Source organism: Sciurus carolinensis, unplaced genomic scaffold (assembly GCF_902686445.1).
Source record: "Sciurus carolinensis unplaced genomic scaffold, mSciCar1.2, whole genome shotgun sequence".
NCBI lineage: Eukaryota > Metazoa > Chordata > Mammalia > Rodentia > Sciuridae > Sciurus > Sciurus carolinensis.
The window spans coordinates 149,213-163,854 of record NW_025920229.1 but is presented as its reverse complement, the minus strand read 5'-3'; the positions used below and the strand labels follow the sequence as shown (position 1 = coordinate 163,854).

General features: G+C 39.8%; 1 protein-coding gene across 1 annotated transcript; it reads left to right on the top strand.

The window, feature by feature from the left end:
* Window positions 1–5,948: 5,948 nt before the first annotated feature.
* Window positions 5,949–6,590, top strand: LOC124975237 (keratin-associated protein 5-5-like; the record flags this gene model as incomplete). The annotated part of the gene is made up of 1 exon (XM_047538046.1): window positions 5,949–6,590. A coding segment is annotated over one exon (642 nt), but the record flags the coding sequence as incomplete, so codon positions are not given.
* Window positions 6,591–14,642: the final 8,052 nt, after the last annotated feature.

Sequence of the window (14,642 nt, the reverse complement as noted above, 5' to 3'; positions counted from 1 at the left end):
GACATTATAAGTTGATAGAGGAAATCTGCAATATCTTAATGACCCACTGATCCCTGAACAATATGAGAAAACAAGGGAAGAAAATGCCCCAAACAAATCTAGATGTTACATCAATAAAATCCAACGACAGCATGGCAGAAGAAATGACAGAAAGGGAGTTCAGAATGTACATAATTAAAATGATTAGGGAAGCAAACGATGAGATGAAAGAGCAAATGCAGGCATTGAACGATCGCACCAATCGACAGTTAACAGAGCAAATTCAGGAAGCAAAAGATCATTTCAATAAAGAGTTAGAGATATTGAAAAAAAACCAAACAGAAATCCTTGAAATGAAGGAAACAATAAACCAAATTAAGAACTCCATAGAAAGCACAACCAATAGGATAGAACAGCTGGAAGACAGAACTTCAGATATTGAAGACAAAATATTTAACCTCGAAAACAAAGTGAACAAACAGAGAAGATGGTGAGAAATCATGAACAGAATCTCCAAGAACTATGGGATATCATGAAAAGGCCAAATTTGAGAATTATTGGGATTGAGGAAGGCTTAGAGAAACAAACCAAAGGAATGAACAATCTATTTGAAGAAATAATATCAGAAAATTTCCCAAATCTGAAGAATGAAATGGAAAATCAAGTCCAAGAGGCTTATAGGACTCCAAATACACAAAATTACAACAGACCCACACCAAGGCACATTATAATGAAAATACCTAACATACAAAATAAAGACAGAATTTTAAAGGCTGTGAGAGAAAAGAACCAAATTACATTCAGGGGGAAGCCAATACGGATATCAGCAGATTTTTCAATCCAGACCCTAAAAGCTAGAAGGGCCTGGAACAACATTTTTCAAGCTCTGAAAGAAAATGGATGCCAACCAAGAATCTTATACCCAGCAAAACTTACCTTCAAATTTGACGATGAAATAAGATCATTCCATGATAAACAAAAGCTAAAGAATTTACAAAAAGAAAGCCAGCATTACAGAACATTCTCAGCAAAATTTTCCATGAGGAAGAGATAAAAAACAAAGAAGCAAATCAGCAAAGGGAGGAATTATCCTAAAGGAACTGTCAAATAAAGGAGGAACCAAGATGTGTCAAAAATTTTAAATATGAACCAAATGACTGGGAATACAAATCATATCTCAATAATAACCCTGAATGTTAATGGCCTGAATTCATCAATCAAAAGACATAGAGTGGCAGATTGGATTAAAAAGAAAGATCCAACAATATGTTGCCTGCAAGAGACTCACCTCATAGAAAGAGATACCCATAGACTAAAGGTAAAAGGATGGGGAAAAACATACCATGCACATGGCTCAGCAAAAAAGCTGGAGTATCCATCCTCATTTCAGATAAAGTGGACTTCAAGCCAATGTTAGTTAGAAGGGATAAAGAAGGACATTTCATACTGCTTAAGGGAAGCATAAATCAGCAAGATATAACAATCATAACATCTATACCCAAACAGTGGCTCATCCATATATGTTAAACAAATCCTTCTCAATTTTAGAAACCAAATAGACCATAACACAATAATACTAGGTGATTTTAACACGCCTCTTTCACCACTGGACAGATCTTCCAAACAAAAATTGAACAAGAAACCATAGATCTCAATAACACAATCAATAATTTAGACTTAACAGACATTTATAGAATATACCATCCAACCAAGAGCGAATACACTTTCTTCTCAGCAGCACATGGATCCTTCTCTAAAATAGACCATATATTATGCCACAAAGCTAATGTCAGCAAATACAAGAAGATAGAGACACTACCTTGTATTCTATCAGATCATAATGGATTGAAGTTACAAATTAATGAAAGAGTAAAAACAGAAACTACTCCAACACCTGGAGATTAAACAATATGCTACTATATGATGAATGGATAACAGAAGATATTAGGAAGGAAATTAAAAAATTCTTAGAGGTAAACGAGAACAAAGAAACAACATATCAAAATCTCTGGGACACTATGAAAGCGGTACTTAGAGGAAGATTTATTTCATGGAGCGCATTTAATAAAAGAAGTCAAACTCAACAAATAAACAACCTAACACTACAGCTCAAAGCCCTAGAAAAGGAAGAACAGACCAACACCAAAAGTAGGAGAAGACAGGAAATAATTAAACTTAGAGCTGAAATCAACAAAATTGAAACAAAAGAAACAATACAAAAATTGACAAATAAATAGTTGGTTCTTCGAAAAAATAAACAAAATTGATAAACCTTTAGCCACACTAACAAAGAGAAGATGAGAGAAAACCCAAATTACTAAAATTTGGAATGAGCAAGGAAATATCACAACAGACACGACCGAAATACAAAACATAATTAGAAGCTATTTTGAAAATCTATACTCCAACAAAATAGAAAATTTCGAAGACATCAACAGGTTTCTAGAGACATATGAATTGCCTAAACTGAACGAGGAGGACATACACAATTTAAATAGACCAATTTCAAGTAATGAAATAGAAGAAGTCATCAAAAGCCTTCCAACAAAGAAAAGTCCAGGACCAGATGGGTTCTCAGCCGAGTTCTACAAAACTTTTAAAGAAGAACTCATTCCAATACTTCTCAAAGTATTCCAGAAAATAGAAGAGGAGGGAACTCTCCCAAACTCATTCTATGAAGCCAATATTACCCTGATACCTAAACCAGACACAGACACATCGAGGAAAGACAATTTCAGACCAATATCCTTAATGAACATCGATGCAAAAATTCTCAACAAAATTTTAGCAAATCGCATACAAAAACATATTAAAAAGATAGTGCACCATGATCAAGTGGGTTTCATCCCAGGGATGCAAGGTTGGTTCAACATCAGGAAATCAATAAATGTCATTCACCATATCAATAGACTTAAAGTCAAGAATCACATGATTATTTCGATAGATGCAGAAAAAGCATTTGATAAAATACAGCACCCCTTCATGCTCAAAACACTAGAAAAAATAGGGATAGTGGGAACATTCCTTAACATTGTAAAGGCCATCTATGCTAAACCCATGGCTAATATCATTCTTAATGGTGAAAAACTGAAAGCATTCCCTCTAAAAACTGGAACAAGGCAGGGATGCCCTCTTTCACCACTTCTATTCAATATCGTCCTTGAAACTCTAGCCAGAGCAATTAGACAGACCAAAGAAATTAAAGGGATACGCATAGGAAAAGAAGAACTCAAACTATCCCTATTTGCTGATGATATGATTGTATACTTAGAGGAACCAGGAAATTCCACCAGAAAACTTTTAGATCTCATAAGTGAATTCAGTAAAGTAGCGGGATATAAGATCAATGCACATAAATCGAAGGCATTTTTATATATAAGCGATGAATCTTCAGAAAGAGAAATTAGGAAAACTACCCCATTCACAATAGCTTCGAAAAAAATAAAGTAGTTGGGAATCAATCTCACAAAAGAGGTGAAAGACCTCTACAATGAGAACTACAGAACACTAAAGAAAGAAATTCAAGAAAACCTTAGAAGATGGAAAGATCTCCCATGTTCTTGGATAGGAAGAATTAATATTGTCAAAATGGCCATACTACCAAAAGTGCTATACAGATTCAATGCAATTCCAATTAAAATCCCAATGATGTACCTTACAGAAATAGAGCAAGCGATTATGAAATTCATCTGGAAGAATAAAAACCCAGAATAGCTAAAGCAATCCTTGGCAGAAAGAGTGAAGCAGGGGGTATCGCAATACCAGATCTTCAACTCTACTACAAAGCAATAGTAACAAAAACGGCATGGTATTGGTACCAAAATAGAAAGGTGGATCAATGGTACAGAATAGAGGACACGGACACAAACCCAAATAAATACAATTTTCTCATACTAGACAAAGGGGCCAAAAATATGCAATGGAGAAAAGATAGCCTCTTCAACAAATGGTGCTGGGAGAATTGGAAATCCATATGCAACAGAATGAAACTAAATCCATATCTCTCACCATGCACAAAACTAAACTCAAAATGGATTAAGGATCTCGGAATCAGACCAGAGACCTTGCATCTTATAGAAGAAAAAGTAGGTCCAGAGCTTCAACATGTCGGCTTAGGACCAGACTTCCTCAACAGGACTCCCATAGCACAAGAAATAAAAGCAAGAATTAATAACTGGGATAGATTCAAACTAAAAAGCTTTCTCTCAGCAAAGGAAACTATCAGCAATGCAAAGAAAGAGCCTACAGAGTGGAGAAAATCTTTGCCAATCATACTTCAGATAGAGCGCTAATCTCCAGAATCTATAAAGAACTCAAAAAACTCTACACCAAGAATGTAAATAATCCAATTGACAAATGGGCTAAGGAAATGAATAGACACTTCACAGAAGAAGATGTACAAGCAATCAACAAACATATGGAAAAATGTTCAACATCTCTAGTAATAAGAGAAATGCAAATCAAAACCACCCTAAGATTCCATCTCACCCCAATTAGAATGGCAATTATCAAGAATACAACCAACAACAGGTGTTGGCGAGGATGTGGGGAGAAAGGTACACTCTTACATTGCTGGTGGGGCTGCAAATTAGTGCAGCCACTCTGGAAAGCAGTGTGGAGATTCCTTAGAAAACTTGGAATGGAAACACCATTTGACCCAGCTATCCCACTCCTTGGCCTATACCCAAAGGACTTAAAATCAGCATATTACAGAGATACAGCCACATCAATGTTCATAGCTGCTCAGTTCACAATAGCCAGATTGTGGAACCAACCTAGATGTCCTTCAATTGATGAATGGATAAAGAAAATGTGGTATATATATACAATGGAATATTACTCTGCCATGAAGAATGATAAAATTATGGCATTTGCAGGCAAATGGATGAAACTGGAGAATATCATGCTAAGTGAGATAAGCCAATCTCAAAAAACCAAAGGAAGAATGATATCGCTAATAAGTGGATGATGACACATAATGGGGGTGGGAAGGGTTAGTGTTGGGGTTGGAGTTGGGTTTAGGGAGGGGGGCAGGAATGGAGGAAGGAAGGACTGTATAGATGGAGGGGAAGGGTGGGAGGGGAGGGGGGGAAGGGAAAAAATGGCAGAATGAATCAAACAACATTATCCTATGTCAATTTATGATTACACAAATGGTATGCCTTTACGCCATGTACAGACAGAGAAACAACATGTATCCCATTTGTTTACAATAAAAAGAAAAAAAAAAAAAAAAAGGAGAGGTGATCTTCATTATCTGATTGGCAAATAGTGGTAGAAAGTCCCTTAACAAACATATTTCACAAATTGTACAATCTCTATTTACTTAATCTAAAGAGGATGGTAAGGAAAATTAACAGAGGTCAGATAAAGAGATTTCCCAGGAATTTGGGAGCAACTTGCAAAGGACAGAAATAGCAGAGGGAATGACAGGCCTGGAACTTTAAATCTCATTTCCTTGTTTTTGCATTGCCTTCTTTCTAACTACTCTTTATTCCTTCTACCCTAACTGTGCTATGTACCAATGGCAGAAAGATGTACTAGGCAAACCGACAATGAAACCAATATTACAGAAGCAGGACAATATGTGACTCATATCTTTTAGGAAGGTAAGCTAGGAAAGGCACTTGGGAACTGATTCAGGAAGACATGACAGATGAATTCAAACACATTGAGTAAAGGAAATTATATTATAAATCCTACCTGATATTTTACCAAAATAAACTTGGCTAATGTGATAATTGCACATTGACTAATCCAAAGGAGAACAAGGAAAGAGTGGTACTAGAGAGGCCAGGTGCCCCTTAGCAGGGTATAAAAGGAGGTGTGGGGCAGTGAGATGCACACACTCTCCAAACCCTCCTTCCTGATCACAGCCTTGAGAACGCCCATCCTCTGACACCATGAGCAACTGCTGTTGTGGTTCCGGCTGTAGTGGTGGTGGCAGTGGCGGTGGGTGCTGCTGCTGCCAGCCCTGCTGCTGCCCCTGCTGCTGCTGTGGCCCCTGTTGCTGTGTCCCCAGTTGTTGTAACCCCTGCTGCTGTGACTCCTGCTGCTGCCAACCCTGCTGTTGCAGACCATGCTGCAGCCCCTGTTGCTGCTGCCCCTGCTGCTGCACCCCCTGCTGCTGCACCCCCTGCTGCTGCTGCCCCTGCTGCTGTTGCCCCTGCTGCTGTGGGTCCTGCTGCTGCCATCCATGCTGTGGTAATTCCACCTGCTCTGGTGGTTCCAGTGGCTGTGGTTCCTGCTGCTGCAGCCCATGCTGTGGTGGTTCCAGTGGGTGTGGTGGCTCCACTGGTTGTGGTGGCTCCAGTGGCTGTGACTCCAGCTGCTGTCGAACCACCTGCTGCAGGACCATCTGTTGCCGCCCCAGTTGCTGTGGCTCCTGCTGCTGCAGCCCATGCTGTGGTGGCTCCGGTGGCTGTGGTGGTTCCAGTGGCTGTGGCTCCAGCTGCTGCGGACTCTGTTGTGGTGGTTCCAGTGGCTGTGGTGGTTCCAGTGGCTGTGGTGGTTCTAGTGGGTATGGCTACTGCTGTTGTCGCCCCACCTGCTGCCAGACCACATGCTGCAGGACCACCTGCTGCCGCCCCACCTGCTGTGGCTCCTGTTGATGTTGCCCAAGATCCTGATTGTGTCTTTCTTGCCACTCCTCCTCCTGGCTGACCACCTGTTGAAGAACCTAATGCTGACCCCAGGCCTGCTCTATCTCTAACTACTGCAGTCTCACCAGTTTAAAGACCACATTCTGCCATTCCACCTACTCCAGTGTTTCTTCATGCTGAGCAGTCTAATCTGTCATCTCCTCTTCTTCATCAACCTGGATTCTTGAAAGAGTTCACCTGTGTGTCCAATAATATGAAGTCAATTGTAAACCTTAATGCCAACTGATTTTTAGATTGAATTTGGCCTCCAAGTTAAACAATTCCACCCTATTAGAGTTAATTTCTCCAAAATGTAAACAAGTTTGATGTTCTCTAAAATCTGTCAATTGTATTCCTTGCCTCATATTCTCTCATGTGGAGATCATCCAACATTATAAATAAATATGAATTTCATCTGTATACACACCTATGAGCATTATATCTCCTTCTTTTTCCATCTTGGATTGTTGTCCTTCCCTGTCAAATTATTGGATGTTCATCTCTAAAAGAGTTAGGAACATAGTAGACCAATCCATGTGCTCCACTCCTGTTCCATAGAATTCTTCATTCTAATAGAGGAAGGTGGTTTTCAAACAAGATGCTGCAATTGCCTGCCTTGGGTCTCCTTGCTCTGGATAAAGGGCACACTCTGGGAAGAAGAGTTACAGTCCGGGGAACAGAGCTCAATCAGTGTAAGAGAGTTGGTACACAAATGCTGTAGCTCATTTCCCCTTGATCTTTCCAGTCCTCAATGGCTCCTCTATGGGATTGGACGCCAGTTGCTTCAAGCAGTGTACTTCTTATTCCATCACTTTCTACTGGCTTCTCTTCTAGGGTTCATTTCCTATGTTCCACACAGGCAATCCTGTGATCAGTTCCCAAATAACAGGTTCTCAAAGCCATGCTGCTGGGTGTCTGGCAAGGAGTCCCAGGCTAAGGCATCAGTGTTCCTCTTTTCAGAGGGGGTGAATCTGAGCGGAATGTTCATACACTATGAAGACCAACAGCGTGTTACAGGCCACAGTAACTTCTACTGTCTACTGATCTGGTACATCTTCTGAATGAGTTGATATTTCTCACATGTTTTGAGTTTTTTTTGAACAGTAGTCTTAAATGCCTGCATTCATCCTTTTGGCTGATCACAAGAGATGAGAGATAACAAAACGACCCCATTCATATTTCCCAACCTTACGAGGTTACCACCCTTTTCTGTGTGGGATGAAGTTGTGTGAAAGGGGGTATCACCCTGTGATGTGTGTATATATGGCTATTCTCATGAAGCAGAACTACAAATAGGGAAATTTGCAAGAAAGATCAATGAAGAAATGCTCTCAGGAGAAATCTGGGAGAAGCTGTGTGAATTAAGTTTGAATAGTAAATGCATCTGAAGCAAGTGGAATTTCATTGAAATCTACATCATACGAGTATGCCAGTACTTCTAAAGTGTGAGCACTCTGCCTTCTTCCCTAAGAAGAGATTGCTGAATCTCAGGACTCCTTCTCAGTGGTAAGAACTTAAGTGCTTTAGTATCCTGAAGGAGCAAAAAGCTCTAGATTTGGTGGCATCTCTATCTAAGGACAGTTACCTTCCATAAAGAGCATGTTTACAGTGTGAATGTACTGCATTGTGTATACACAGTGACATGATGATGATGGACATTTTGATAAAAGATATGTATGTAGAGAATCCTGTGATCCACTCTGCTCACCTATTTCTGTGTTTCAGCTCTTGCAAATTGCCTAGGCACAATCAGTAGAGAAATATTTCCTGGGAGGGTTAGTGGGCAGCATATCTGTTCATCTAGGTGACAGGCCAAGTAGAGTCACCTAGGTGACCGATCACAATGTCATTATTGGTCTATTGATGTTGTCCTTGCCCATTTGCAGATACACACGCAACTAGAAATAGCAGGGATGATCAGTGGGTCACCTCATGGTAGATGTATTTCTTCTGTGCTGCTCCTTTGTCCTGATGATCACAATAGTTGGCAACAAAAAGAACTGCTTTTCTCTGCTGCTTGTTCATCCCACAAGAACTGCAAACTGATAAAGTAACAACTTCTTTATGATGGAACTTTTACTATGTCCCCTGAAGTCTCCTCACCTCTTAAGACAGGTGATATACTTCCACAGAAAATAAGTCATGCAGGAAGATGCACAGATTTCCTGAAAAGGAGGAATGGGAAAGTAAGTCAGTGAGATAACTCTTATTTCCATAGCATGTTTTTGTGTCATAATGTTTTCAACCATTGTGGACAGAGGACCATATGAAAAGCATGAGTTCAAAATATACACTGCCTCATGAAGGATAGTGCTCTACTCTCAATACTTTTCAACTTCAAACTTGTATCACAATCATGGACTCCAGAACTGGTGGCCTACTACCATCATTAAATTATGTCTGGATAGTGCTGAATAAAGTACACAATTTGAGATGCTGGAGGATCCTATGGTAATGGATACATTGTACCACATGTTCTGTTATTTTTTTGGTCTGCAGATCCCAGGTACACTTCTCTGGGATTCCATGGTGCTAGATCAAATGCTGGTGAGTTTCCCTACATTGTGGCTAATTGAATTATGGCAAGGCGAAAAGGTGGACACATACCCAGGTTGCATATCAAGATCTCAGAATCAAGTCCCTGGCTGAGGTCTCTATCGGTGGTACCTTACTTAGGCCTCTGTGTTGCATTCTTGATGGCTTCTCTGGTAATCATCAGAGAATGCCTTAGTATTCTCCAGGTGGGAATTGAACATGGTAGTAATATGGAAACCCCAAGAATATTTCTCAGCTCCATTTTCCTACTTTGGTACTTAAGTATCTTTTCACAGTATTTAAGTTTGTTGTTCATCATTTCTGTCTAACCTGAATGTCATCAATATTATGAATGAATATGAAGTTCTATGGATTTCCAGAATGTTAATGTCCCATTGGAATGTATTATGATTAAGTGCAGGAGAACTTACATAATGCTACATGATGACAGTAGATTGATTCTTGTTTTGATTCCTCATGTTCTGGATCCATTTCTGTGTCTCCTTCATGTGTATTTTCAACTTGTTATTGGAAAGTTCAGTTTCAACAGTTCCCCAAACAGAGAAGGTATCCATCTCTTCTCTCCAAGACTCTCAATTCTTCCCACCAGCTACATTTAAACACTAAGAATTTGTGGTCATTGGTTGTCATTACTTATGATCCATCTGGTTTCGTGGTGCCAGAACTAGTAAAGTCTCTGTATGTAATATGGTATTTAAGTACCCTCCATTTTTTTGTTAATTCATTTTATTGTAATAAATGAGATATATCTTGTTTCTCTGTTTGTTCATGAAGTAGACTCATATCATTTGTGCCATCATACATTTACCTAGGGTAATAGTTTTTGATTCATTCTGTTATTTTTTTCTCCCCCCCACCTCACCCACTCCTCTTATCCCTCTATAGAGTCCCTCCATCCTCCATTATGTGCCCTTCCCACCCCCTAATGTGTTATCATCCTCTTATAAGTGAGATCATTCATCCTTTGTTTTTTGAGATTGGTTTATCTCACTTAGCATGATAGTCTCCAACTGCATCCATTTGCCTGCAAATGCCATAATTTTATTATTTTTTGTGGTTGAATAATATTCCATGGTATATATATACCACAGTTTCTTTATCCATTCATCAATTGAGGGGCATCTAAGTTGGTTCTACAATCTGACTATTGTGAATTGAGCAGCTATGAATATTGATGTGGCTGCATCTCTGTAGTACGCTGGTTTTAAGTCCTTTGGGTATAGGCTGAGGAGTGGGATAGCTGGGTCAAATGGTGGTTCCATTCCAAGTTTTCTAAGGAATCTCCACACTGTTTTCCAGAGTGGCTGCACTAATTTGCAGCCTCACCAGCAATGTATGTGTGTACCTTTTTCCCACAACCTCTCCAACAACTACTGTTGCTTGTATTCTTGATAATCGCCATTCTAATTGGAGTGAGATGGAATCTTAGGGTAGTTTTTATTTGCATTTCTCTTATTAGGAAAGATGTTGAACATTTTTTCATATGTTTGTTGATTGCTTGTAGATCTTCTGTGAAGTGTCTGTTCATATTCTTAGCCCATTCGTTGATTGGTTATTTGCATTCTTGGTGTAGAGTTTTTTGAGTTCTTTATATATTCTGGAAATTAGTGATCTATCTGAAGCATAAGTGGCAAAGATTTTCTCCCACTCTGTAGGGTCTCTCTTCGCATTGCTGATAGTTTCCTTTGCTGAGAGAAAGCTATTTAGTTTGAATCTATCCCAGTTATTGATTCTTGCTTTTATTTCTTGTGCTATGGGAGTCCTGTTAAGGAAGCCTGATCCTAAGCCAACAAGTTAAAGATTTGGACCTACTTTTTCTTCTATAAGATGCAGGGTCTCTGGTCTGATTTCAAGGTCCATGATCCATTGTGAGTTGATTTTTGTGCAGGGTGAGAGATAGGGGTTTAGTTTCATTCTGTTGCATATGGATTTCCAGTTTTCCCAGCACCATTTGTTGAAGAGGCTATCTTTTCTCCATTGCATATTTTTGGCACCTTTGTCTAGTATGAGAAAATTGTATTTATTTGGGTTTGTGTCTGTGTCCTCTATTCTGTGTCATTGATCTACCTTTCTATTTTGGTACTAATACCATGCCATTTTTGTTACAACTGCTTCATAGTATAGTTGGAAGTTCTGGTATTGTGATACCCCTGCTTCACTCTTTCTGCTAAGGATTGCTTTAGGTATTCTGGGTTTCTTATTCTTTCAGATGAATTTCATGATTGCTTGCTCTATTTCTGTGAAGTACATCATTGGAATTTCAATTGGAATTGCATTGAATCCCTATAGCACTTTTGGTAGTATGGCAACTTTGACAATATTAATTCTTCCTATCGAAGAACATGGGAGATCTTTCCATCTTCTAAGGTTTTCTTTAATTTCTTTCTTTAGTGTTCTGTAGTTCTCATTGTAGAGGTCTTTCACTTCTTTTGCTGGATTGATTCACAAGTATTTTATTTTTTTTGAGGCTATTGTAAATGGGGTAGTTTTCCTAACTTCTCTTTCTGAAGATTCATCACTTATGTATAAAAATGCAATAGATTTATGAGCATTGATCTCATATCCTGCTACTTGAATGAATTCACCTATGAGTTCTAAAAGTTTTCTGGTGGAATTTCCTGGTTCCTCTAAATATATAATCATGTCATCAGCAAATAGGGATAATTTGAGTTCCTTTCCTATTTGTATCCCTTTAATTTCCCTGGTCTAATTGCTCTGGCTAGAGTTTTAAGGACAATGCTAAGTAGAAGTGGTGAAAGAGGGCATCCCTGACTTGTTCCAGTTTTTAGGGGGAAAGCTTTTAGTTTTTCACCATTTAGAATGATATTAGCCATGGACTTAGCATAGATGGCCTTTACAATGTTAAGGAATGTTCCCACTATCCCTGTTTTCTCCAGGATTTTGAGCATGAAGGGATGCTGTATTTTATCAAATGTTTTTCCTGCATCTTTTGAAATAATCATGTGATTCTTGACTTTAAGTCTATTGATATGGTGAATTACATTTATTGATTTCCAGATGTTGAACCAACCTTGCATCCCTGGGATAAAACCCACTTGATCGTGGTGCACTAACGTTTTAATATATTTTTGTATGCGATTTGCTGAAATTTTGTTGAGAATTTTTGCATCAATGTTCATTAAGGGTATTGGTCTGAAATTTTCTTTCCTCGATATGTTTCTGTCTGGTTTAGGTATCAGGGTGATACTGGCTTCATAGAATGAGTTTGGGAGTGTTCCCACTTCTTTTATTACATGAAATACTTTGAGAAGTATTGGAATGAGCTCTTCTTTAAAGGTTTTGTAGAACTCGGCTGAGAATCCATGTGGTCCCAGACTTTTCCTTGTTGGTAGGCTTTTAATGACTTCTTTTATTGATAAAATGCAATTTTGAGCAGAAATGAAGCATACCTTCTTAAATAAAAGGAAAAACAATGAATGTGGCCCAGCACAGCAGTTTTCTTCAAAAGCTCACTGGATGGAAACACTGCAAGTGGCTTTTATCTCTGGGGTCTTCATCTAAATGGAATCTAGAACAAGAGCATGGCCTCAAAGAGAAGCAGTTTTTTTTTTTTTTCACTCCTTCCATGCCCAATCCATGGATAACAACTGCGGACTGGAAGCATGCCTTCTTCTGGAATGATAGTCTCTGGGTATTGCAAGTGGCTGCTGTGGGCATTGGAAACTTTGACGTGATCCTGAATGTGACTAGGTATCAGCTGACGTTCACACATGGACAAATGGGTTTCTTCTTCCCTTGGACATTGTTTGAATGTGTCTTGATTTGGGATATTGCAAAGCAAAATGTAATCAGTGAAGTCAAGTGAATAACTTCAACAGACATGCAGGAGAGCCAGTTCATCCTGGGAGCTCAGCAAGTCAACAGAGATTGTGAGGAGGCCATCTGGGAAAGGGGGAGGAAGTAGGAGACTGGTGACTGTCACTAGGGTAAACCAGTATGTCCTGAAATCATGAGACTTGAGTCAATATGACTTGTTCAAACCACAAAAACAGTAAGTCCCAAGGAGTAGGAAACATTTCTTCCACCAAGTGGACCCAGAGGGGACAGTGAAGGGACCTGAAACTCATGCTGTACTTGATCTAAAGGCAATATTGCCATGAGGACCTTGAAATTCCTCTTTGCAGCTAGGTTTCAGGGAGAAAAGAGTTCCCCAGAAGTCACCACTAGTTTCCACTTTCTGAAATGGTGTGTTTCCCCTGAAAAGCCTAGAAGAGAGGGTATGCCTGATAATAGGCAACAGAGTGGTATCTTTCATAGTCACTTGCAAGGAGACTCTGTCACACAATGTAAATCCATCGCCAACCAGATTCATGAAGAAAACAGTGGTACATCCAAGTGAAAGTCGGCATTCTCTTTTTGTGCTTCAGTAAGATATATGACACATGAAGAGTCACCACGACCCTAGGGGAGAATTGACAATATACATAGAGAGCCAGAATGCCACAAGATGCCTCAAGTTAGAAAGTGAGAGCTGGAAAGTCTGTTAGGAGGTGACAGAGGAAGCCATCCAATCTGGGTTTGAACACATGAGGAAAAGGAAATCCTCTTTTCCATCCAATTGGAAATGCACCCCAAAAGAAACTTGGCTAATGTGATAATTGCATATTTTTAATCCAAATGAGAAGAAGGAAAGAATGGTGCCAGTGAGGCCTCATGTCCCACAGCAGCATATAAAAGGTGATGTGAGGCAGTGAGATGCATACACTCATGAAAACTTCCTTTCTGGACACATCCTCTGACATCATGAATAACTGCTGTTGTTTCTCTGGCTGCAGTGGTGGTGGCAGCAGCAGTGGTTGCTGCTGCTGCCAGCCATGCTGCTCCTGCTGCTGATGCCCCTGCTGCTCTTTCTCCTATTGCTGCCAGTCATGTTGCTATGGCTCTTCTGATTCAGCCTTTACTGCTATGTCCCCACTTGCTCCAGCCCTTCCTCCTGCAGCTCTAGCTGCTGGGGCGCAACCACAACTCAATGACAACCTCACACTCCATCCCTCCATGTAGACCCATTCCCCCAACTCACTCACTCTTCTCTCTCTCCCAAATCATAGAAGATTCATGTTCTTTCACTCTTGCTCCTCTCCTCTTCCCTCTCGGTAACCTGCTGCTGTGTGTTCTAAGGTCTGATGTGAATAGATTTCTACACACTCCATAAATATGAATTGGACTGGCATCCAAACACAATGTTATTTTGTCTCATTATTTTGCTTTTTGGAACATCTGTCCTCCGCATTCCCTTTAATTGTAGTTCTTCTGTGAAGAGCAGGAGACCATGGCACACATTTCGAGATGCTCCACACAAGCTGCCTGAGCTTTTGTCCTCCTCATGGAGGAGGATATTTTGGAGAAGAAACCCCGGATCTCCCTTCCTGAAGTCTTTGTCTGCGTAAACAGCAACCTCTAGGCAAGGGTCCAAAGCACCCTGGAGCAGACCTCAACCAGTGAATG